General features: G+C 52.4%; 1 protein-coding gene across 11 annotated transcripts; it reads right to left on the bottom strand.

Annotated features, from left to right (window-relative positions):
* Window positions 1-1,170: 1,170 nt before the first annotated feature.
* Window positions 1,171-21,386, bottom strand: SETD4 (SET domain containing 4). Of its 11 annotated transcripts, none has more exons than XR_013998854.1 (12): window positions 20,858-21,069; window positions 19,153-19,319; window positions 18,479-18,574; window positions 14,613-14,650; window positions 11,774-11,862; window positions 9,875-10,304; window positions 9,019-9,193; window positions 7,556-7,637; window positions 6,533-6,613; window positions 4,369-4,492; window positions 3,456-3,672; window positions 1,171-1,375 (listed from the first exon to the last, which is right to left on the bottom strand). XR_013998854.1 is itself a non-coding variant. In XM_081138158.1 (12 exons), the coding sequence occupies exons 2-12, from the start codon at window positions 19,223-19,225 to the stop codon at window positions 3,538-3,540; spliced, it is 1,221 nt and encodes a 406-aa protein (XP_080994284.1). In that variant the 5' UTR covers window positions 19,226-19,319; window positions 21,311-21,340; the 3' UTR covers window positions 3,393-3,537. The 11 variants fall into 11 exon arrangements, 10 of the variants coding, with proteins under 10 accessions (XP_080994284.1, XP_080994292.1, XP_080994286.1 ...); XM_081138158.1 differs by lacking the exons at window positions 1,171-1,375; window positions 20,858-21,069 and adding an exon at window positions 21,311-21,340 and having other exon boundaries at window positions 3,393-3,672; window positions 9,875-10,057; window positions 10,160-10,304; XM_081138166.1 differs by lacking the exon at window positions 1,171-1,375 and having other exon boundaries at window positions 3,393-3,672; window positions 9,875-10,057; window positions 10,160-10,304; window positions 20,858-21,090.
* Window positions 21,387-24,663: the final 3,277 nt, after the last annotated feature.

The raw sequence follows: 24,663 nt of genomic DNA, 5'->3' as shown, positions 1-24,663 counted from the left end.
CTTGGAGCGTGGCAGGACCCGCCGGGGGACCAAGCCGCAGGACAGAACAGGCCCAGCCGGCGCCCGGCGCGTGGCTGGCTGGTCCTCCCCGCGCCCCAGCTCCCTCAAGTCTCCCCCTCCCCGGGGTCTTCCTGTCCCAGAAGCCCAGAGCGCCCGAGACAAGCCGAGACGTCTGCCCCACGACAGGACTCCAAAGAAACCCGCCCCGGCCCCTGGCCTCGGTTGCAGGAGTCAGGGCGCAGCCGTGGAAACGCCCAGAAAGGACTGCGTGGCTGTAACCACGTGGCGTCCCGCAGACGGGGCTGCGCTCCGGGCCCAGTGCTGTGGCCACGGCATCTTTGCAGCAAACATTCCTGCCGCGTAACTAGTCGGCTCTAAGGCAATTTTGCTGTAAAACAGATAAAATCATGATAATATAAAAGGGACATTGAAAAGGACAGAATGAAATGTGAAGAAGTGAAATTCAAGCGATTCTACTGTGAGGTGCACACTGCCCGCCTGCGGGCAGCCTCGCCACTGCGCACAGCGCTCCGTGGTCGCTGCCCCTCGTCCTGTGGGCTCCACTCTGCCCCCGGGCCCGGCCTTTCTCCTGCCACATCCGTGTTTCAGAATAAGGACCGACCCCTGGGGCCAGTCGTCGTCACCTGGAAGAACGCCGACTGTTTTAAGACCACGGAGTGGACCCTGCAGAGGCCGCTGAGCGGGCCGAGACTGACACACAACAGAGACGGGGCAACCGTGCACCTCGGCAACGGAGAAACGAAGCAGAACTGTCAACCAGTTAGCTTCTCTCTCTCGTGGCACTTGACTGACTCATCAACAGAAATAAAACGAAACAACAAAACTCTCAACCAGTTTTCTCTTTTTCAGGCAGAAGAGCCTCATGGCCAGTCAGTCATGTGGCGAACACGCTTGCTGCAAAGGGTCCCAGCGAGAGTTCCTGGAGCTGACGGGGCTCGGCCGTCTCTGTTCTTCCACGAGGCAGGGACTGCGCCTGCTGGCCCCCGAGCTGGGCCTTCCTCATGTACCGAGAGACCGGTGCCCGGTGAGGACGACACCACGCCTGGGGGGCACCCGTCTGGCACTGGGCTGGCCCCCGCGCCCACCAGCCCCTGGGCATGCTGGGCAGACGCACACCTGAGGCAGCGTTTGTGACTTTCGCGCACACACCTGTCACGACGGACTCGGACTCGGCGGGTCCAGGTGGGCCCGAGTCTGCATCTCCAACGAGCCCCCGGGGCTGCCGATGTTGCTGGTGGGCAGAGAGCCCTCCGTGGGTGTCGGTTTAAACTCCTCGGAAGTGAGCCCTCCTGCTCGCCTGCGTCAGGACCTCAGTGCTCCTGCTCTCGGGGACCAGAGAATTAACGCCTGCTACCTGCTGAGAGAAATTCTCTCCTTCTCAAAAAAACCTGCTAAATACTGACGTTTGGTTGTGGCGAGTCCGCGGGCAGACAGGCAGCTCCTGCATCTCACCACCTGCCCCTCCTCCACCCCGCCTGAGCCCACCCCTGGCCGGCCCCTCACCGTGAGCTCGTTCACCTGCCTGTGTTTCTCACCCAGGGAGGCCCCAGGGCCCACAGAGACTATGAACGTCTGCATTTCACCCCAGCAGCGGCGCACAGTTGTTTTGCTTTGGTCCCTGACTCTGGCGGAGCGGCCGGTCGGCGTCCTCAGCTCAGTGGTCCTCTCCCGCCACCAAGTGGACGAAGGTGGAAGTGTCTCCAGCTCGCCGCCAGGTCCCGCAAAGGCTCAGAGCCCCCCGGGTGTTCCTCAGCCTGGCCCAAGTCCTGGGACGCGGGCAGGTGTGCCTCGTTTCCACAGGAGACACGTGGAAAGGGCTGAAACGCGCTGAGCGCCTGCTGGTCTGGCCACTCAGGTTCACTGTACCGGCTGAGCCGAGTGTTAACGCACTTGAGCTCAGGATTAGCCTGGACTCCACACGGGCTGCTACCGTTTAAAAGATTATTTCGGCAGCAATTGGCAGTCTCCATCCTGCCTCCCCAAACCATTGCATCTGCGGCCCCTGGAAAACCAGAATGTTCCCGCGGGAGAAGCTGAAGCAGGTTATGCCCACAGCCCAGAGCTCGAGAAGGGGACAGTGGTGTTGCCCTACGTTTCGATGACGTCCAGTTTGTACAAGCAGCACATACTTGCTTTTGTGGGGTGACACGGCACCTGCTACGACCCCCCAGGTGTCCCGAGTGTGATTAACAGGCATGAAAGCACCGAGAGAAGTGCAAGCCCAGAGCCGAGGTCTGAAAGTACCATTCAGAGCACTCGTCACGTAAAAGCCACACTCAGAGGGAGTCAACAGCCTAAGACGCTTTCACAACTTAAGACAAAGACTCATGATTCTAAACGGCCAGCTGAGCAGGAGAATGTTCCCCCTGATCCTCCCGGCACCACCACGAAAACAACAGAAACACAGCAGCCTCCACAAAAGTCTGGTAACGGCCACAGCTGATAAGACTTAAACTCGTCTGGAAAACTGCACTGGGCCTGAGAGGCAGGCCCCACGCTTGTTTCAACAATGACTTTCCAATCACAACAATCACAGTCAGGCTGGAGTCCAGCTGGATGTCCCTCCCATCAGCTAACTCCCTGGGTCTCGGGGAGCACTGGGGGGGCGCAGCATCACCTGGGGCCTCTGCTGGGAGGGGGCGAAGGGCTGGAGCCCAGGAGAACCGCACTCCAGCCCAACCACCTCATTTTCAGCTGGAGAGTCAAGGGTGGAAGGTTGCAAGTGACCTGCTCAGCTCAGAGCGGATGGGGGTGAGGTCACTGGAAGGCGGGACGGCCGGCCCTCCCTGTACCAGTCACCGCCTCCAAGCGCCCTCACCCGGTGGTGTCGGAGCACAGCAGAGGCACCACCTCTTGCCCCTGTACAGCTGCTGAGTCAGATAAGCTGAGGACACCCAGGGGCAGAACGGCCACACCCGGAGACAAGCTGGGCTGGCTCCAGGCCCCGAGGCTCGCTCCCTCCCTGCAGCTCAGCACCGTCCTCAGCTGTCTTCCTCGGGGCTGCGCTTTACTCTGAGAGTTTTAGAGGTGCCGTTAGGACGGCACAGCCTCTTCTTAAAAAATGTATTTTTATTGATTTTTAGAGAGAGAGGAAGGGAGAGGGAGGAACACAGATAAGAAACTTTGATCGGCTGCCTCCTGCACGCCCCCTGCTGGGGATGGAGCCCACAGCCCAGGCCTGTGCCCTGACCGGGAATCGTGGCCTCCTGGTTCATAGGTCGACGCTCAACCACTGAGCCACGCCGGCCGGGTGCCACGTCCTTCACCTCCAGCCCCACAATCCCAGGACCTGCTGCCCCTGCGAAGTCTTTCAAGGTCTCGAGAGCAGCCAGGGCTCCAGCCCACAAAAAAAGACAGGAAAAGGCACGGGACCAAGTACATCGCTGTTTAATGGACACCACCGTCGAGTGTGAACGATTCTGTGTAAAACGAACCTTAATGTAAACGTGTTTCAGACGTCACAGCCAGCAGAGGAGGGGACACCCAGCAGGAGGGGATCGAAGGCACTTGGGCGAGTTACACGAAAGCCGTCTGCAGACGGCTCAGGATCTCGGCAGACGCCTGGAGGATCTTTAGCTCTTCTGTCCACAATGTTTCAACCAAAGTCAGCTGGTCTATCAAAGCCATTTCCTTATCTTTCATGTGAGAAACCTGGAAGTTATTTTTAAATTTTTTATAATAAAATATACATAAAAATTACCATTTTCAGCACTTTTAAATGTACAATTCAGGGGTAACATATGTTCACAGTGTTGTGTAATCATCACCAGAAGCTCTGTCCCCATTAAACACTAACCCCCCCCAGCCCTGGCGTCCTGTGCCGTCCGCCTCCACGAGGTGCCTGCTCTCCTCTCGGTGGAAGCGGGAAATGAGTTCCTGCGCTCGGTTCGTTTCACCCAGCACAGCGCTACCTCAAGGTTCACTATCATTTTTAAAGTCCCAGTAATGTTTTCATCCAAATGAGCTGGTTTCTCATTTAACTAAAACACTTAATAAAAATAAAAGGAGCCCGGCTAGTGTGGCTCAGCAGTTGAGCGTCGACCTGGGATCCAGGCGATCGGGGTTCGATTCCCGGTCAGGGCACATGCCCGGGTTGCGGGCTTGATCAATGGCTCTCTCATCATTGATGCTGCTCTCTCTCTCCCTCTCCTTTCCTCTCTCTGACATCAATAAAGATATATTTTTTTAAAAAAAAAAAAGTAAAAAACTGATTACACCCATGTCCATTTGCTTAAGGCATTACCGACGTCCTGAGAAGGAGTCCCTTCCCCACCCAACACGGCCAGAACAATAACTTGGAGTCAAAGCACTTCTTTAAGGAAAGGGTGCAGAATCATAGCAACATACCCTCCGCAGCACAGCATTCGTATCCTCCGTGAAGTAATGGCATATTTTCTGGGCTATGTCCAAACTTGTCTTCTCGTTTGTATCTGAAATTATTTCCCCAAGAAGTACTTTTTTCCAGCATGGACTAGAACCAAAATGTTTAGTAAGATTATTTCAGCAGGGTCTCAAAAAATAAACACTTTTACACCTCAACACAACACACAAACTCCTCTCCTCTTTCCAGAGCTTAATAAAACCCGTCCGGCAGCAGGCGCCCCGCCTCCCGCAGCACCCCCCCGCCTCCCGCCTCCTGCGGGTCCTGTCCTGAAGCAGACACAGTTTGTAGGGAGAAGGCACAGTGAGAACAAGCAGCGGGACTGGCGCTCTCATTGTCACGGATCCTGACTGGCATCCGTGAGCAGCGTCACGTCCACCAGCCACAGGAACAGAGCAGGAGACAGAACAGGAAAGTGAGTCCAGAGCCGACTAAGGAGCAAAAGACAGATTTTTTCTTCTCAAGAGAAAACAGCAAACTGAACGGAACACGCGTCACAAAGTGAGATGCTACAGACGGAAGGAGTCTCGGTGAAGCCCCCTCCACAGGCGGCCTTGCCAGGTCTGTGCCACGAACGTCTGTAGGAAACGAGGCTCAGGGGCAGGCAGAGGGTACAAGTCTCAGGGCAGGCAGGAGGGAGCCACAGCAGGATGCTGAGCCACTCTGCGCAGGGAGAAGCAATGGGGGGGAAGGGCTGAGGAACAGATTCGGGACGTGCAGAACCTCAAGGGAAGTGTCTCGGACGGGGAGAGGCACCGGGACTGTATCTGAAAGGACGCAGAAGGCACTGAGAAGCGCAGAGCCGCCCACAGGCCACAGGAAACAGTCTCCGCTGTCTTCAGCTTTAGGGACCAGGGCTGAAACTTCAGGAGCAGATGGCCTCTCGGGAAAGCAGGGAGGACGTCGCTATGTGCCAGGCAGAGCTTCGCGCACGGCCACTACCCTCACGGCTACCCACGGAGGGAGCGGTCAGCCCACTCGGCAGGGCAGCCGAGACCTGACGCTGGAGGCTCCTCAGGAACCAGCTCGTGCAAACGGACATCGGGTGGGGTCCCAGCCACGCGCTTTCTCTGCCCCACCCACAAGACTGAGAAAGCCGAGGGAGCGAGGCCTCAGCTCTGCCTCTGGAAACATCCAGCTGCTGTGTTTAATTTGAGGCTGATTTGCCTGAAAAGGACTCACACCCTTTTCCAGGAGGGAGATCAAGGCGTTTACGTGGGTAAACAGGAGGTGAAATAAATGTAAGAGGAATGGACAGGAAGAGACAGCGAGGGGAGGCGGGAAGATAAGACACAGCCCGAGGCACAAGCCTCCAGATGCTGCACCTCCACCGGCCGGCACGTCGCCTGCGTTTTCTATGAGCAGAAACAGGGAGGGACAGACAGGCCCAGAAGTCAGTGCCTGTGACACAAAGTCATGCATCTGCTGAGAACAAACAGCCACTCCCAGCGCTGAGACCAGGAGGGATTTTCCTCCCAGGCCCCTGCAGAAGGAAGGAAGCGATGTCCTAACGTAGGAGGCACCGCGAGCGAGCGCCCACACCTCTGGGCACTGTGCTCTCATCTAACCCACCGCTCCAGGGCGGCCTCCCCAGCCTCAGGAAGCCGTCCCTGCGCCCGCCTCTCACCCGAGCTCCTGCTGCGCGGAGCACACGCTCCCGGCTCCCTGACCAGCACACCGCCCGCGAGCCCACAGTCCCGTCCACGCTGCAGGAAGGTCCAGGAGCCTGACCAGGCCGCGTGTTACGCCAGGGACTCCTCTGCCTGCCTCCCCCATGAGAACACCCAGGCCTCTCCTTGACCAGGACTCTGGATCTGCCCCCAGGGCACAACTGGGGGTCAGGAGCTCTATTGGCTCCTGGAAAACCCACCTACCCAGACTTCCCTCTGCACAGGGCCAAGGCCCACACTTTGACCTGTTTACCTGAACACGGCGCTGCAGGCACCGGGGGAAATGTCTGAGTAGAGACTAAAACGCTCTCCGAACCACACACTCTATGACGCTAAAGCCAGAGTTCCAGCGACAGTGAGAACGCGACGGGAAACGCCGCTCCCAGGGGTGACTAAAGAACAGGCAGCCGGTGCACACAGCCGCGTTCCAGGCCACGCTGGGACCAGCCGTGCCACTTACAGCTCTCCAGCCTCCAGACACAACAGCTTCAGAGCCGTGAGCAGCCTCCAGGACGGTCCATCCCATCCAAACGTCAAGTTTCTAAAGTGGAGGAACAGGGACACGCCTGTCAGTCGGTACTTCCTCACCCCATGGCAAGGACAGCTTTCCTAAGCGGCCACTAAACGTGACAGAACCTGCCATCTTGGCCAGAGAGACAAGAGAGAAAACATGTCTGCAAATACTTGATAAAGCCCGAGTAACGCATAAATCTCATGTTAAAAAACAAAAAACTGCCCGGCCGAGCATGGCTCAGAGGTTGAGCCTCGACCTAGGATCCAGGTGATCGGGGTTCGATTCCCGGTCAGGGCACAGGCCCGGGTTGCGGGCTCCATCCCCAGTCGGGGGCCTGCAGGAGGCAGCTGATCAATGACTCTCTCACCATTAATGTTTCTCTCTCTCTCTCCCTCTCCCTTCCTCTCTCTGAAATCAATAAAGATCTATTTAAAAAACAAAACAAAACAAAAAAAACAAAAAGTATGAGGCTACTTTCCAATTTATTTGGTCAGAAGCTGAACTTGGATGAGGGTCCTGCGGAAGGCAGGAGCCATCTGGATGATCGGGGGCCACAGAGACGGCCCTCACGCTGCAGCTGGGTCACTTACGGCTTTATCTACCTACAGGAGGGAGGGCCTTGAACCTGTCTATCCCACCTGCTGTGAAAGCACCAGCCACCCCCGGGGGCCCGAGGCCATCCCACCTCACCACACGTTAGACAAACGCTCACTGGGCTTCCACTCAGTACACACAGGGCTCTCTTCGGGAACAATAATTTCGTATCTCAAGCTGGTATCTTATGTCCCTGAAACGTTTCTTACACTCCTGTGTGCCCCACACCACCAAGCAGTTTACTGCAGAGAGTGCCCGATGAACACCTACCTGCCAACAGCTGAGCGTCAGAAGTACCTCCTACCTAAAGAACCTAACCCTCAATGTTTTCATCAGAACTTCCCGAGGGAACAATGTTGGGGGAGATACACTTACTCTATGAAGTCATGATCCTTTAAAATGGAAATCTTTTTGTTCAGCTGTTTATCTGTTGACGGAAGGTATTTAACAAGTATATCTACATAAAAAAAAAAATCAGACTGAGATTTAGGGTGTAACTCAGACAAAAGTATAAACCTTTCCTTCCCATTGGCAATCAAGACATATGGAAACAGTTTTACCTAATTCATATCTAAAAGAAAAATCCATTCTTCAAGTCCCTCTCACAAGGTTGTCATCAGCTCTAGAAAAGCCACAAGAACTCTGAGGCAGGGACCAAACACCCCCAACCCCGCTCACACTCCCACAAAGCAAATGGACCAGGGGACTCAGGTCCTGAAGACCCCAGCAGGCCTGCGAGGAAGCCGCCCCCCCCGAAGGAACAGGCTCTGTGCCAACGTGAGAAAACGCCCACAGCAGTAAGTGTCTAAGAGCCGGATTCACAACTGTCTGGATGCCTGTGATGACAACCACCAGCAACTGCAAGAGGGCAGGCAGACATTAACAGGCTCCTGGGGCAGCAGTCAGGAGGGGCTGCTGTGCTTTTAAATTTTCTCTTCATATCAGTTCTCATTTTTTAAAGGTAATAATAGCTGATACGAAACTGTTGTTCACAAACAGGATTCCGTGGTCATCAGTATTCAAGTTATTCTGATACGAGGCTAATCCCAAAGCCACCCAGGAATCCCAAAGCCAGCCCCCTTCTTGCTTTTGTTTTACTTTGGTAAATAATGTTGTGACTCTGCCTGTAGGGTGGAGCAGTGTCCCCCTGACCACATCTATTCCCACCGGGACTTATATTAACACCTCCAGTCACACCGGCAGTGGCCCTGGCCACTTCTGCACGGCCTCTGCAGCGGCGAGCGGTCTCCTGTGTAGTTTTTCACACATTTGGAATTTTCATAACAAATTTAATAGCTACGCTATTATCTTAAAAACAGTTATACCAAGGATGACGGCTGCTTAATGCGTCACAAAAAGAACATAAATAAAGCCAGTACTTCATCCCGGCACTAGGCCCCAGAACAAGGACCATGTAACACGACTCTCTCTGGGATGAGCACAGTGCTTTACACACAGTAGGTGCTTAATAAACGTCTATTATTTGTTGCTTTCTAATCCTGTTCTGTCTTTAGCGACAGTGAAATGTCTCAGTACAAAAACTTCCCCCTTTCCATCTATTAAATAGTTATCTCCTCGGCCCTTTCCCTGCTCTTCGAGTCTCCTGACCTAACGCAATAAAACTCCTCTCGGCTCTTCCCGGCCTCAGTGTCGGTCAAAGCTGCTGCTTTCACTTCATTATTTCAATCACATGGGCAGCAAGAGCAGGGCGACCCTACCTAGGAGCAAATAAGTGACACACATTTAAGGTTTGCCATTTTTATTAAAACTTAAAATAACCTCATCGCAGATGGGGGAAAGTGTGCATCTCAGTGATGAAAACCAACATCAACACCGACCTTGTGGGACGTGAACACAGGCGTGGGGGTTCTGGGGGGGCACGAACCCGTACTCCAGCAGCAGCCGGTGGTTGTCGTGAGGGCCGTAGCAGATGAACACCTCCTGGTGCTGCCTACAACCTGAGCCCGTCCGAATCTCGTAACAGCGAGTCTCCTCGTTAAATCCTGCTTTTACCTAGAAAGGAAAATCGTTAAGGCGTTTTTTAAAGCAAAACATAAAACAAAAAGACTAAGTGACGGCTAAATGAAGCCAGATGCCCCCCTCAAGCACTCATCGCTGGGCTTAACCGCACCGGGAGCAACGCCCGTCCTCACTGCAGCCCCGTGTCCGCCTCACTCGCCCCATCGCTGCAGAGGGGGTCTGCCCAGGGCTGAGGATGGGTGAACACCTGACGCCCGAGCACGGGGGCTGCAGAGGGGAACGAGGCCAAGTCCCCATCCCCTAAGGCTGCAGAGCTCAGCGAGGGAAGAAGTTAACCAGTGAGCACAGCAAAGGTAAAAGCTGATGGGGACGCCAAGTGTAAAGGGGATGGGGGGTGGGGGACGGGGCAGGAAAGGGAGCCAGGCCTCAGGACCAGCTCTGGGGGAGGGAAGACTGCACCCAGGCGGGGAGGGGGGGCGGGCTGCTGGCTAAGACCACGGGGGACACGGCACTGGGCTCCGGGGGCTGGAGAGCAGGGAGGCCACAGGGCAAAGGAAAGGACACCAGGAGGGAAACTGGGGCTGGGAGCAAAGACAGGTTCACCTAAAGCCAGCTCCACCTCTCCCTGCGGTTTCAGTACTGTGCTAGGCCACAGCTTCTACATGTCCGTATCCTTCCCGTCGAAACAGACCGTGTCCCCTGTCAACTTCTCACCTGGACGCCCGGGCTGTGGTTCAGCAGATCCAGGTATGGGGCGAGGGCGCAGGTGTCTGGCTCTGCAGAAAGGCCCGGCCTCCGCCCACGCTTCAGGTACACAGCTCGCGTGTTGACCGTGCACCAGGCCCACAGGAAGGCACTGTAGCTGAAGATGCTCTCAGTAGCCTCAGAAAACAGAGGCTGCAGGGAAGAGAAAAGGTCCCTGGAGGACGTGAACATCTCCTGCACGCGGGTCCTCTGCTCTCTGGCCTCCGCTGCCAACCGCCTGGGAAGGAGACCCACCACTTCCGGCTCCAAGCACACGGGGCAGGTGTAGGCTTCTGGTAAAATCTGCAGGTAGGGCTTCCAGGGAGACCGAGCCCCAGCATGCTTCTCTGCGACTAAGAAGGTGCACAGAGCCAGCAGAGGAGACGGGGGAGGCTGCCACCTCAAAATTAAAAGCCAGAATAAAGGAATTACTTTTATTGGAAGATACAGACACCCTCATGGTTCATTCTGCTCGCAGAGGGACTGGCCGGTCAGTGCTCGTCCAGTTCACTTCATCACCCGTGGGAAAGGTTCCCTCCTCAGGCTCTCCTCCCCAGAGCACCCAACACAAGTGCTCCGAGCAAGTCACACCGGCACGAGGATGGACTCAGTAGCCCGAGTCCCAGGTTTGTTTGGAAGAGATTCCTTTCTGTAAAACGCCTCTTTGCTTCCAACACGGCTCTCCAGTTTAAAGCTTTGCTGGAAGTCTTGTTTCCCTTGGGTGATGATATAGAGCATGTTGGAAAGAACCTAGACCTGCCCCAGCTCCTGGGCACACATAGCTATTTCCACTTTAATCCTAAATGTATCATCTCTGTTGTAAATTATACAATGCAGAATTTTTATCTGTTCCCAGTAAGATGATCTCATGCTGCATGAACGTATTTAGAAAAGTTTACATAAATCCTTCAAAGTCCAGATTCCCGTATTACCATACATTCTACTGAGGATCTCAGAATGATATGGAAAATAGTAATACTAAGAGCATCTTTGCCTCTACTCAGGCCAATAAAGATAAATCAATCCTGCCTGGCCAAGTGTGGCTCAGCAGTTGAGCGTCAACCTAGGATCCAGGCGATCAGGGTTCGATTCCCGGTTGGGGCACATGCCCAGATTGCGGGCTCGATCCCCAGTTGGGGGCGTACAGGAGGCAGCCGATCAATGACTCTCTCATCATTGATGTTTCTATCTCTCTCTCCCCCTCTCCTTTCCTCTCTGAAATCAACAAAGATATATTTTAAAAAAAAAGATAAATCAGTCCTTTTACAAAAGCAAGCAGGGCGAGGGGGTGGCACACATTCAAAACAACCCTGGGTTAAGAACAACACGATCTTTCAACCCTCACAATTTAGAAACCCCTCTGCTGAGGATCCTGCGCACTCTGTCCTCAGATCCCAAACAGAGGCCACCAAAGCAGGAGCTGGAAGTCAGCTCTGCACTCCACACCAGCCTCCTCTCCTCCACGCCAAACAAACTCTCTCGAATTGTCAACAGCTCTTCCACGTTGAAGGAAAATTCAAGCAAGTGCAATAAGGGTAAAAGTAAAAGCGTAATGAACGTCTGTGGGGCCCTACGGTGACGGAGGATGAGCCATGAGCGAGTTACCTCCACTGTCCCACGTAACGTCCATCTTCTGTAAGTGATTGATCAGGACTCTGACCCACCTCCCAGGCAGCCTCTGAAAACCCTTACAATGCAGTTACCGTGAATTAAGAACAAACTGCACAGAACAGAGCAGACCTTTCCCGTGATTTCAGGCACCGGCTGTGCAAAGGGGCCGGGTCCTCAGGAGCTCTCTCAGGTGACGGACCTGCTGCGATACTCTAAGCGAGAAGCATGTGCCAGGGGGGCATGTGTGCGGTCACTTACTCAGCAAGGTACGCCCCTAAGTAGCTCCTAATCACTGTGTCCGTGGTGAGCAGGCAGCTCTCAGGCAACGCAATGATCACCTGTCCCTCCTTGCCAAAGAAGAAAGCACAGTTTAGAACGCCCCTGCTTCGGGAAGGGCCTGTGAGTAGCATCTTTTGAAGTCCTCGGTTCCACCATCATCTACTAAGAACCCAGAATAACCCAACCACAGACCACCAAGGAGCCCACCAACGGGCTGACTCCCAGGCCCGAGTCGGCGGGTGCAGGCGAGGCCGCTCCAGCGCAGGTCCTACGCCCCTGACAGGAATCACGGGTCAGCAGTGTGACTGACACCCACCGCCAGTCACCCTTTCAGCAGAAAGGAGTGTGGAAACTCGGACAACTCAAATCACACTGTTCCTTCACTTTCTTAGGCCAGGGAATTGCGCTACCCTCAGGAAACAGACAGAAACCACCTGAAAAATTCCATCCAGTGCAGCCCCATGTTCCCAGCAACGGCCTCCTCTCCACAGAACCTGTGCCACTAGCTAAAGAAAGGGCAGCCCACCCATCTGGTCACCTGCAAAAGTCCCTCCCACCGAGATGGAAACATAGAAAATTAAGATGTCAAATAACAGACACCAGAAACAAAGCACTAAGAGGCCAGACGTAAGGTCCTGCTTTCATTATAACTGGCACCTACGTTAAAACTCCCAGCCAAAAATCACCTGGGTTGCATTTCTGGTTTCCTCATCTGTAAATCAAGATCAAGCTAGATGATCATGACCACCCCTTCCTGTCCCAACATCCATGACTTTCTGATTTTTAAAAAAGTCACCTGGCTCTGGATGGGTGGCCCAGTTGGTTAGATCATCACCACATACACCAAAGGTCGTGGGTTCAATTCCAGGTCGGGGGCGCATATAGGAGGCAACCGATCAATGTTTCTCTCTCACGTCAATGTTTCTCTCTCTCTCTCAAAAATCAATAAAAACATATCCTCAGGTGAGGATTTTAAAAAGCCACTTGATAAAATGGTCATGTCTTCATTGGGGTAAATCTCTTAAACATCAAAACTCATCAAACTGGACATTTAAAATCCGTGCATTCCACTCTGTGTAAAACATGTCTCAATTTTCAGGAAGTTTAACAGAAAAGTCACATTTAAAAGTACATGTAAAGCGCCCGGCCGGGCGTGGCTCAGTGGTTGAGCGTCGACCTGGGATCCAGGAGATGGGGGTTCGATTCCCGGTCAGGGCGCATGCCCGGGTTGCGGGCTCGATCGATAACTCTCTCATCATTGATGTTTCTCTCTCTCTCTCCCTCTCCTTTCCTTTCTCTGAAGTCAATAAAGATATATTTAAAACTAAATAAATAAATAAAAGTACATGTAAAGCAATTGCTAATTTTCATTTCACGGTCTAACAAAAATGACCTATGTCACTGCTGTGTATGTGAGAGGTGCATTTCTCCTCCCCAAATTCTGCTACAGGATGAAGTCAATTACACCTCCGTTCAAAAATATTACACAACAGTATGAATATACTTGATACTAATAAGCTGCACACTTAAAATGGTTAGGATACTAAATGCTATGTTATGTATATTTTGCCACAATTAAAAATTATAAAATAATAAAAAATTAAAATAGCATAATAGAATTACAACATTAAAAGTTACCATTCTTTATGCTACACATATGGCTGGATTTTATATAAATTAAAAAATTAAAAATAAATTAAAATAATTTTAAATAAAAATAATTAAAGATAAGATAAGGAATTAATTTGTAGCTTACAGAAGACTGTGCTTTAAACAGCACAGAAAGAACTACATGGACCCTGTGGATCACCTGTGCCATTCACTGCCTCGCTTTCCAGGTGAGGAAACAAGCCAAGGTTAGGAGCCCTCGTGCGGTCGTGTGGTGCCGGAGCCACAGCAAGCTGAAGGCCACCCTGGGAGGGCTCCGAGGCCCCCTTCCCCTGCTTGCTCTTGCTCGGCTCTGCGTACTCCACTATGCACAGCCTCAGAGATGAGAGCGGCTCCCTCCACGGGCACTTTTAAAATATGATCTGATTTATAAAATCTGCCGTGGCAGAGACTGCTGGCTGCCCACCCCAACAAGCCCTCTCTCCCCTCACTACCGCAATCCCATCCAAAGGGACTGACGACAGATCTCTCAGCAGCTGCAGGGGCTGTGTACCAATCGCTGGCAGCTGAGATGAGGCTGGAATTTCCTTGACGGGAGGAAATCTGCCCTTCCTCACCCCCTTGCTTGGTCCTGTGCTCAAGCTCCAGGACCTACACGCTGAACCTGGGGTGTTGGGCTCCCTCTGGGAAGTGGGTAGAGAGCTGGAAAGAGCCTGGGCCTCTCCTGGCCACCGGAACACACCAGCCAGCCAGGTCTGCCTACCCAGGCGTGTTCACATGCCGGCAAAATAAACCTCTGCTCTGTGTGAGCACCACTACTCTGGGTTTGCCCAGAGCTGTACTGACACGTATCTATGAGGTGAAAAATGACTGTATGTCGGGCATACTTTCTAATCCTCACCTGGGGCTCTTTCCCTTGCTTTTCAGAAAGAGGGGGAGGGGGAGAGAGAGAAACATCCATGTGAGAGAGACGCACGTCATTGGTGGCCTCCCGCTCGCCCACCAACCAGGGCCAGGGATGGAGCCTGCAACCGAGGTGCATGCCCTTGGCTGGAATCAGACCTGGGACCCACCAGTCTGTGGGCCGATGCTCCACCCACTGAGGCAAACGGGCCAGGGCTGTCGGACATATTTTAATTCCCTTCGCTTCAACCACAAAAACAAAGCAGCAAAATCTACACTGGGTTTCAAGGAGAAGAGAGGTTCTCACCTGCAGGGACGTTCTGCTCCTCAGCCCTCGTCCTGTATCTGGGAACACAGAGAACACAAGGTAAATCCTACTCAGCTTCCAGGTCTCAGCACTATCTGAACAGAAGACATGAATGAACCTCAAAAAGACACGGAGCTGGGGCGGGTGTCTGGCATCCTTTGAGTCCTAGAGCATCCAGCAACTCTTCTGCAGAACGGCTGACCCCCCTTTGGGTTTGTAATCCTCGAAAGGCCAAGTGAGTCTCAGAGTCAGTACCTGAAGATCATGCACCGTCTACAGACCTGCTGCTGGGTCTCTACAGGAACCTTCAAGCTGACCTCCACCCCCGGACCTCCCAGATGAGGGGGCTGAGGCTTCTTGGACTGACCGACGAGATCTCTTGGACTGAGCAACAATAAGGCCCAGTCCAGTCCCACACAGCCTGTGGACACCCTCCTATCCTTGGCCGGGCAACCATTAAACTGGGTGCTTCCCTTCACTAGGCGAGCTCAGCAGGGTAGACCCAGGGCCAGCTGCTCCCCAAGAGCCAAGGCCTTGGCCAGAGCAGTCACAACAATAGGGACATCACCAGCTGCACTGTCATCACCACCAACATCCCGGAGTTCACCCCTCCGTGCCTAAGCTCCCCCTGCAATGGCTGAATGACAGCTTTTTTGGCAGGTACAGCTGTAATAGGACCAGTAAATATCATATGGGGTCTTCTTGCCCTTTTCTCTCCCAGTCGGGAGGGAATACAGTTTGGCACAGTCTCCGAGGGACTGTGGGAGCTCCTGGTTCATGGAGGGAATTCCCGCCTGGTGTCCTGAATTAAGTGTCCAGAGAGTTTGACTTGATGATACTAACTCATCTCCCCACTCAGAAGTGTGCCGCCTGATCAGACCCCTGGTTTTGGCTTTAAGAACTTACTAATTTCTGTGTGTGCCCCATGGTGGGGTTAACCATCCTGTGGGCCAAACCTTTCCTGGAATCAATTACTCAAAAAATGAATTTTGGTTTCCTCTGGGGACCTCCTTTAAAAGACTTGTATGATAATTTAAGTGGAAGTTTGTCTCCAAACATACACAGGGTGCACAAAGGTAGGTTCACAGTTGAGACACAAATAATACAGTAATTAATAAATCATAATACAAGAATAAACTGCGTTTTGCATGCTCACAACTGTAAACCTACGTCTGCCAACCACCGTATGAACAGAGCCTGACATACAGGATAGAGCTGGAAGAGTTTCTATAGTAGTGTTCAAGACCAGCAAACAGGCCACAGTCACCACACTTACTAAGGGAGGCGGGAAGTGGCCAGGAGGACCTTATAAAAGTGACGCTTACTACAGACTTCTCACTGCCTTGAGGTTCCTGCTACCATAGGTCTTACCCAGGGGGCCAGATACACCCAGTGCTTGGTGGTGAAAGGAAACATTGGGGTCAGTTCCTAAAGCACAATTCAGGTGGAAGTCTGGACACTGAACCTTGCTAGATACTGAGGAGCCTCGCCTTGCCCCACCCGCCACAGCTAATTTAGGTTCAATTCCCCTAAATGGTGTGCACTTTCACAGACCACCGTGAATGTTTCTTTCTACCTCACGTAAGAGCTGAAGACATATAAAGGACCTGGAGCAGGTGTTACGTGAATGTTTGTGCCCCGCCCCCCAAATCCACATGTTGAAATCCTAACCCTGACGTGGTGGCCCTAGGAGGCAGGGCCCTTGGCAAGTGATGAGGTCACAGGGTGGAGTCCTCCTAAATGAATTTTAGTGCTTTATAAAAACAGATGTGGGAGCTTGCTCCATTCCCCTGTGCTCGCCCTGTGAGGACACCAGGAGATAGGGGCAATCTGCAAACCAGGAATCAGCCCTCATCAGAAGCTGAGTCTGCCCCCACCATGATCCCACACTTCCCAGCCTCCAGAACAGTGAGAAATAAGCTGTGGTTGAAGTCCCCGGTTCATAGTGATCCGTTATGCACCCCAAGCTGACGAAGACAGAGGTTCCTGGCCCCCAGACTATAAGCAGTGGGCGCTGATCACTGCCAACCCATTCTGCTCCAGCTCCTCCGGGACCAGGAGTCTGGGAGTGGGCCTGGAGATTGTTCCCACTTTCACACAGTACTCTTCACTGCTCCAATGATCAACAGGTTATGTACCTCCAGGCATTCCACTTAAACTACTTGTCACTTCCCGCTTGACAATCTTAACCCTGTCCTTAAGGCAGAGTGACAGCTGAGGAGTAGGCAGGCCTGAGGCACAGTGCGTCCCTCCTGACGACTTTCTCTTGATTGAGAACTCCCTCCAGTAAAACCTAAGAGCACGGCCTTTACTAACTGCTCCTTGACACACAAACCCAGGAAGTTAAACATTCTGTTAACAGGGGTGTTAACAGAGCAGGGGTGAGGAATATCCGGCCCGCAGGCCATATAAGGCCCACGAAATCATTTGGTCTGGCCCTGCCAAGGCAATAATTAGCTTTATTCATGGCTAATTTTTAAGTTGATAATTCTATATGGCCCACAAATGATGTTATAAATATCCAAATGGCCCTTGGCAGAAAAAAGGTTCCCCACCCCTGTGTTAAAGGCTGACAAATACGATTCACCATCAAGAGCGGCCCCAACAGAAAACGGCTCAAGTCAAGCATTTTAGCCCAAAGTCACCCTGTGTAACTGACGCACAGTGAGCAACTTTAAACACATCACCTACTTCAAGCAGGGGCACACACAGTAAACCATTTATCTTGGGGGGTGTATAAGGAAGTTACTTTGCTCGAAGTTAAATAACCTGATGGGTACTTGAATAATAAATCATTTTAATGGCCAAGGGGAGCATGCAGAGCATATGATTTAAATTTTCTACCAGGCAAAATGTCCGATGTAGAATTTCAAGGCCCTAATCACACAGCTGTCTCTGCGCTGGAGCAGACCCCAAATCTCTCTGAAGAGCATCCTGATCCTCCCATGGCCACCTCAAGCCCACTTCTGGAAAGAACCAGGTGGCCTTGAAGCAGGCACACGCCCACAGGAAGCTGCCCGGCTTCCGTAAGAGAACATCCCAGAAGGGAATGCTAATCCAAACTCCATGACAAGCTGCTCTATTTCCAGAAAAGAATATTAATCCAACTTCCACAACAAGCTGCTCAAACTCCAGAAGAGAACATGAATCCACCTCTGCTCAGGTGACTGCTGAAGTTCAGGCCACAAAGGCCTCCTCCTCCAAGACTTGGGGGGCAAAGCAACAGAGCAGCTGAGGCCTTCCCGGGACTCCTGTCCTCCAGCCGCACACCAAGAACAAGCAGCCCACGGCCACTTGGAAAACTATTTTGCCTCCCCTGAGCTATGAGAGGATGCCATCAGCCTGCGTGGTCTGAAAAGCCCCACGAAATCACCGTGTCCATGAGGACACCATTCTCCACGCTACACAAATGTCTTCCCTATGAGGACCCAGCGGAGACTTTCCCTCAAATCTCAGTCCAGGAACACCTGCACTTCCGCTGAGTGAACAGCTTAGGGTAACTGCCTACGCTGCTGGGGGGCAGCATCGAATGTGTGGCTCACCCGAGAGGAGCACCGTGGCCTTTACATATAATCCTTATTCCTGCCTTTGCCTGATTTTTCTATTCTCATTTCCCTTTTTTAATTTGGAATTTTATTTCACCATTTTGCAATTTCTCCCCACAAGCCACTTCAATTTACTTTTAGAACAAGATAGAGTATGTTAACCCATCTTCACAAATATTATAGCTAGAGGGCAGGAAGCCTGACACACGAGACATGCTCCCAGAGAGAACACAGCCACCTGCAAGGCTCACCCCTGCTTTCCTGTCACCTGTGCCCGCATCTCATGCGACAAAGGTCATGAGAACTGAAAGCCAGGCTTACCTGGAAAACAAGCAGGTACTAAGTTTGTATCTTCAAACTTCCTATCTTTCAGCCACTTCTTAAGCTCTATAAATTCAGGCTTGTAGCTCTCATTCACTAATCAATGGAAAGAAAAAATGGTGGTTAAAATCACTGTATAACCAGATCACCACTTAAAAAGAAAATCTAACAAATTGCCTCAGTGTTATAAAAAGAAATAAATTTTAAAATATAAAAGCAATGTAAACTAAAAAGGAAAAACCGTACGATCATCTCAAAGAGGCCAGAGAAGCAACTGGTAAAACCCAACGTTATGAATGCGGTACCTTCCAGCTGGCCAAGCACTCTCACACACAGAATGTGGCACGTCACTCAGGCTGAGTTACACTGAACTCGAAATGATGAATTTACATACAAACATTGATACCTCGCAGGTAATTAGAAGTCAGGAGACAGGTTAGGACTAGAAAGAGAAACCTGGGAGCCATCCCCAGAGGAGACAGCTGAGGAATGAAAAATACGCTTAGATTCCCACAGGGTTAAGAACAGCACAATGGTGCGGTGACAGAGACTATTAAGAAGTGCCCTCTGTGAACACTGCCCATGTGCCTTTGAGGAGCTACCTGCATCTGCTAATACCAAGCAGCAAAGGTTTCTTTTTTCATCACTGGCACCAAAACAGATCAGAACCGTACCTCCTCGGGACTCAGAACCTCCGCAGAGCCTCCGTCTTCTGACCCGGCTTGTCCTGCCTCTTCTCTTCCTCATACTAAAACGCAGTCCTGTTCATGAGCCCCACCTGAGATGAAAAGCATTCCCTTTGCCTCTTCCTCCAGTACATGATAATCACTGTCCTTTGTACCTATAGATTTAAATAGACAAACATCTATTATTTGATAACCCATTTCTCTGAAGTGTTTTTGTATGCAGAACATTTATACTGCGAGTGAAATCATGACCCCTTGTGCAGTAATGGAATGCCCATTTTACTGGTCCCTTTCAAAGACTTCTTTTAATAAATGTTTTCCTATATGTGTATTTCTTAATCCTTACATGAGGATATGTGGGGTTTTTAAAATTGATTTTAGAGAGAGGAAGAGAGAGAAACATCAATGTGAGATAGAACCTGCAACCTAGGTACGTGCCCTGACCGGGAATTAAACCCACCACCTTTCGTTATATGGTAGGATATTCCAATCAGCTGAGCCACACTGGCCAAGGCTAAAACAGTTCTATCTTGAGGTCCTATTAACTGAAGAATAATCACAGAAATCCTCCTGATTTGATAATCACGTGTTTTGGTGACTTATGCATCTCAATTCTAACCAACATTTACTAAACACCAACATAATTATACTTTTGAATTAACAAGAGCCGTGAAGCCCCCATCAGCTAGGAATTCTTAAGAAAAAACCACCAAGATCCTGAAGTAAATATAATTAAGTGGGGGTCTGCCACAGATCAGGGAGAGAATGGGAGCCACCAAGCAGTGATCATAAAATCTAAAATGACTCCTAGAGCTCCTACACGTTACATGCTTCCTCGGAAGCATAACAGTGAACTCCACGAACAGCGGCGGGATTCAGGCGATGGAGTATTATGCAGCCGCTAACAGGGAGAAAATGCATGCTAAGATGTAACGCTGCCCGAGGCCTGTCAAGCGAAAGAACAAAGTTGCAGAATGTTACGAACTCAATGATGCCTCTCAGGTTGGCTTTCGAGCACATCACGGACGTTTATAAAACCAAAGGACTGAAGGAGAGGCATCAAGGCTGTGCGGGGGGCAGGGGGGGCACTGTTACTTCCGCAGCCTCTCCTGTGCCTCGTAACCGAGGACTGCGCGGCACAGCACGGCTGCTGCTGCGCTCGTGCGGATGCGCGTGCACGTGAACCACACACCCGCCTGCGAAATCCACGCCCATACCCGGGGACGACTAGGAGACAAGGGCCCAGGCGCTGTGGGCGGCCCGCGTCGGCCCGGGAGGGTCACCGGTCCGTCTACTGACAGGTGGCGAGGCGGGTCCCAGGGCCAGTCCCCGGCTCGCCCCGAAACCCCCCCACCCCCGCCGGGTGCCCAGCGCTCCGCCCGCAACGCACCCGCGCAGGATGCGCGCGGGTCCCTGGGTCCGCCGAGCAGGCTTCGCACGTGGGGCCGCGGAGACCGCCGGGCCCACCGCACCGCCCTCCCCCCGTCCCCAGGCAGGACGCCAGCCGCCCGCACGCCCACGCCCCGCGCCGCCCGCACGCCCCGCGCCGCCGCCTCCCGGGCCCGCGGGTGACAAAGCCCCCCTGCGGCCCCTCCGCGCCCCTCCCCAGCCCGCCCCGCAGCTGCAGCTCAGGGTCCCGCCCTCGCCGAGGGAGCGGCTCCCGGCGGCGCGCTGGGAACTCAGCTCTTCTTACATCAAAAACCTGAAACCAAAGCCGAGCTCCAGCCGGCGCCGGCTCCGTTACCCGGGCAACGAGGCGCGGCCCGGAAGTGCTTCCGGCACCGGGCCCGCGGCTCGGCCCGCGAGGTGGCGGTGGGGCAGGCGAGGCCCGCGGAGCCCCCGCCACTCAGGAGCCCCGAGGGCAGGACGCGGCCGCGCGGGAGGGGGGGCTGGCCGGGGAGGCCCGTGGCTGGGAGCCGCGTGCCCGCGGGCGCGTGCGCAGTGTGCCCGGAAGCGCCGAGGAGGTGCCCGCCCGCCCGGGTCCGTCCCTCGACCCCGAGCCGGGGGTAAGGAGGCTCGCGGGCCCCGGGGCCGGCCGGGAGCCTGCGCTCCGAAGGGCGGGCCGCGCAGTCGCCCCCCTAGTACAAGGGAGGGACCTCCCGGGTGGCGCCCCAGGCCCGGCCCCCAGGGAAGGCGCCCAACCTGCCCTTTGGTCCGCCGACCTCCGCCTGCCCCCGGAACCAAGCAGCCCCGGCAGCCACGGCTTCCACCCGGCCCCGCTCCCCGCTCCCGCCCCCGCCCCCCTGGCTGGCGAGCCCGCCCCTTCCCTCGCCGCCCGGTGGTCCCAGCCTCCGCCTGGCAGGAGAATTCCACTTTTTTTTTTTTTTTTAATATGGTCTTACTGATTTTTTTTTTGAGAGAGAAACATTGATGAGAAAGAAACATCGGTTGCCTCCTGCACGCCCCCTAGTGGGGACCAGGCTGCAGCCCCGCACGAGCGAGACTGAGCAGCCAGCGGGGACTTGGTCCTCGGGCCCAGCTCAGCCCCTGGGCCACGCCGGCCGGGCCCTTTTTTTCCCTTCTGCTTAAATCCTCACCCGAGGACATGTGTAGAAAGAGGAGGAGCGAGAGAAAGAGAAAGAAACATTGATGAGAGAGAGGGAAGCGCCCATCGGCTGCCTCACGGAGGAGCCGTGACCTGGGACAGAACCTCCAACCTGGGTTTGCGCCCGAGGGGGAACTGAATCCTCCGCCCTTCAGCACCAGCCAGGGAGAGAATCCTGTATCTTTGGGGGAATACTCCTCCCCGGGAGCGATGGAGCTCCATTTCTGCCCCACCCACTCCACCCGGATTGTGACTTGCTCCCCAAGAGCACAGTACAGTATGACAGGCGGGGAGAGGAGCTTTAGAGTGGAGACACCTGCAAGCTGGGCCTCGCCAGGTGGCCAGGGCTCACATGGTCAGTGATGAGTTACGGTGCCAGCATGCCCTGCTAGAGGGAGGGCACTTTTCCTCTGTGGTCTTTCTCCCCCAAACCCCATAATCCCAGTTCTTCCTTGAGAACATCAGACAAACCCCAAAAAAACACCTGATCAGTGTTCCTAAAATCTGTCACAGGTCCGGAAACACAAGTAAACTGAGCATCTGTCATAAACCAGAGGAAACTAAGGAGACATGACAGTTAAATGTAATGTGATACTCTGTAGGGAATCTTGGGAAGGAAAAAAAATATTAGGGGCAGATAGAAAAATTCAAATAAAGCATGGAGCTTAGTTATTGCTACTGTTGCAATAGAAGTTTCTTGGTTGCAACAAATGAGCCATCATAGTAAAATGGTCATTAGTAGGGGAAATGTGTTGAGGGGTATATTTGAATTCTCTGTACTACATTTGCAACTTTCAGTAAATCTATTCTAAAAGAGAAATTTTATTGAAAAGGGAAGGCTAGAAATAGATGGTTCCAATTTGGACCCAAGAGTCAGTGTTGTCATCAAAAATCAAAGCTCTTTCTAATTTTCCACACAATACCCTCCTTAGGGAGTTGTTTATCACCTTTTAGTTTGTTTCCTCTTGATCTCAAGATAGTTGCTGTAGCTCCAGTCATCACATTCTCACACGGACACATTGAAGACAGGAAGAAAAGGGGCAGACAGAACGGGCATTTTCCCTTTATGAGGAAGGAAGATAATGTATCCCCCCATTTTCTAGGTGGGAATTGACAAAGATTCTCGCCTTGACCAAATTCTAGCCAGGCTCTTCTGGGCCTTCATCTCAATGAGTCATCAACCTTGGCCTATCTGTAGACTCAGCACCAACGATTTCATCCACTCCACCCCTCCCACGTTAAAGCCTTACACAAACAGTAACGAGTTCCTAACAGCTCAAGGCCTGCTTCCGTGGGATGGCCCTAGCCCCGTTAAGGAGCTCAAGGCTGCAGAAAGAATTTACTCTTTGTTCTAGGCAACGCCATTTCTTAGATCATTTACTAAAAAGGCTTACACGGTGAGAATCCTGGCTCTGTGCATTTGTGATATTATGTATCTCTTACAACTCGGAAGTGTCATTTTCAAGGTCCTAAAAGCCATTCCTTTGAAATGCAGTTATCAGAAGGGATAGGGCCTCTGTCTCCCAGTCTCTGCGTGGCCACACAGCTGGCCTAATGAGCATTTACACTGGGAATTTTTCACTTACCTGACTCTACTGGAGCCCCTCTGGTCCCCCTCCCTACTTCCTCACTCTCCCTTTAAAATGCTGAGTCATGTCTGGCCAGTGTTGCCTCAGTGGTTGAGCCTTGGCCTGTGGACCAGGCAGTCACCGTTCAATTCCCAGCCAGGGCACATGCTCAGGTTGCAGGCTCCATCCCCCATGGGGGCCATGCAGGAGGCAGCCAATTGGTGATTCTCTCTCATTATCGATGTTTGTATCTCTCCCTCTCCCTTCTTCTGTCTGAAGTCAATAAAAACATATTCAAAAAAATAAAATGCCCAGTCACCTCTGTACAAATCCAAGTTCAATTCAGTTCATGCTGGACCCTCTTCCCTATTGCAGTAGATATGACTGATTCAAATCTGTCCTTACCGCTTTAGTATCCAGCTTTATCTTTTACAGAATTAAGTCAATTGTTTGGAGTTACTCATCTACTAAGCAGCTCAGCCACAGTTGGGTTCCCAGACTCAAAGTCCATGTTCTACCCCTGTAGGAAAACTTACTGAACACCCCAAACAAAGTGTAAGCAGCAAAGCCAGTGTCAAGTTGAGTTTTATGAGGGTAAATAATCATGGGCGAGGGAAAACCCTGAGAGCTGAATAACTTAAATAACAATACTGTTTTCCAACATGTTTATTTTAAAGACACCATGGAACTGTGTACTTTAGGACAAATGAAATAACTACTTTCAACCAGTGGGTTGTAAAGATGTGAGTTTATTCCGCAAGTTAATAGATATAATTCTTTCTCCACCTAGCAGCGAGAGTCATCTCATACTTGACTCTCACAACTTAAGGATCACCTTCTAAATTAGCCATTCACAGTAGTAACAGAGGTCTGGGGCCTACGCTTTTACTATTTTATTTTATTTCTTAAGTTGCTGTCCAACTAACACATGACTACTGATCACTGGAGGTTTGGCTAGTGCAACTAAAGAACTGCATTTTAAGTTGTACTATTTTGATTAAAATTACACTTAAATAGCCACTTGTGGCTGTTAGACATGAGCAGAGCACATACGATGGGCCAAGTACAGAAGCTCACCAGGGCAGAAAGCCCCGGTGCCTAGCAAGGGGCAGAACTGGGAAAACAAGAACCTTGTCCCCAGGGTAACCTAGCCTCCCCCAGCATATTGCTGGTCCTGCAGTTTAGACCCCCTGAGAGTTCCTCCCTAAAGATAACATCTAGGTCTCAGTTGTATTTTAGCTCCAGGCCCAGAAAAACAACAAAGCCAGACAAGTGGGCCTTGGCTCCCTCAGGACCAGCTGCATTGACTAATGACCCCCTGCCCTGGCAGCCACCGATCAGTGGAGACCAGGACCCTGAAAGGGCTCACCTGGAGAGCTGATGAAT

The sequence above is a fragment of the Miniopterus schreibersii genome (assembly GCF_964146895.1).
Source record: "Miniopterus schreibersii genome assembly, chromosome: 5".
In the NCBI taxonomy this organism is placed as follows: Eukaryota; Metazoa; Chordata; class Mammalia; order Chiroptera; family Miniopteridae; genus Miniopterus; species Miniopterus schreibersii.
Note: the sequence above shows the minus strand (reverse complement) of the source record. Positions and strands in the feature narration are given on the sequence as shown.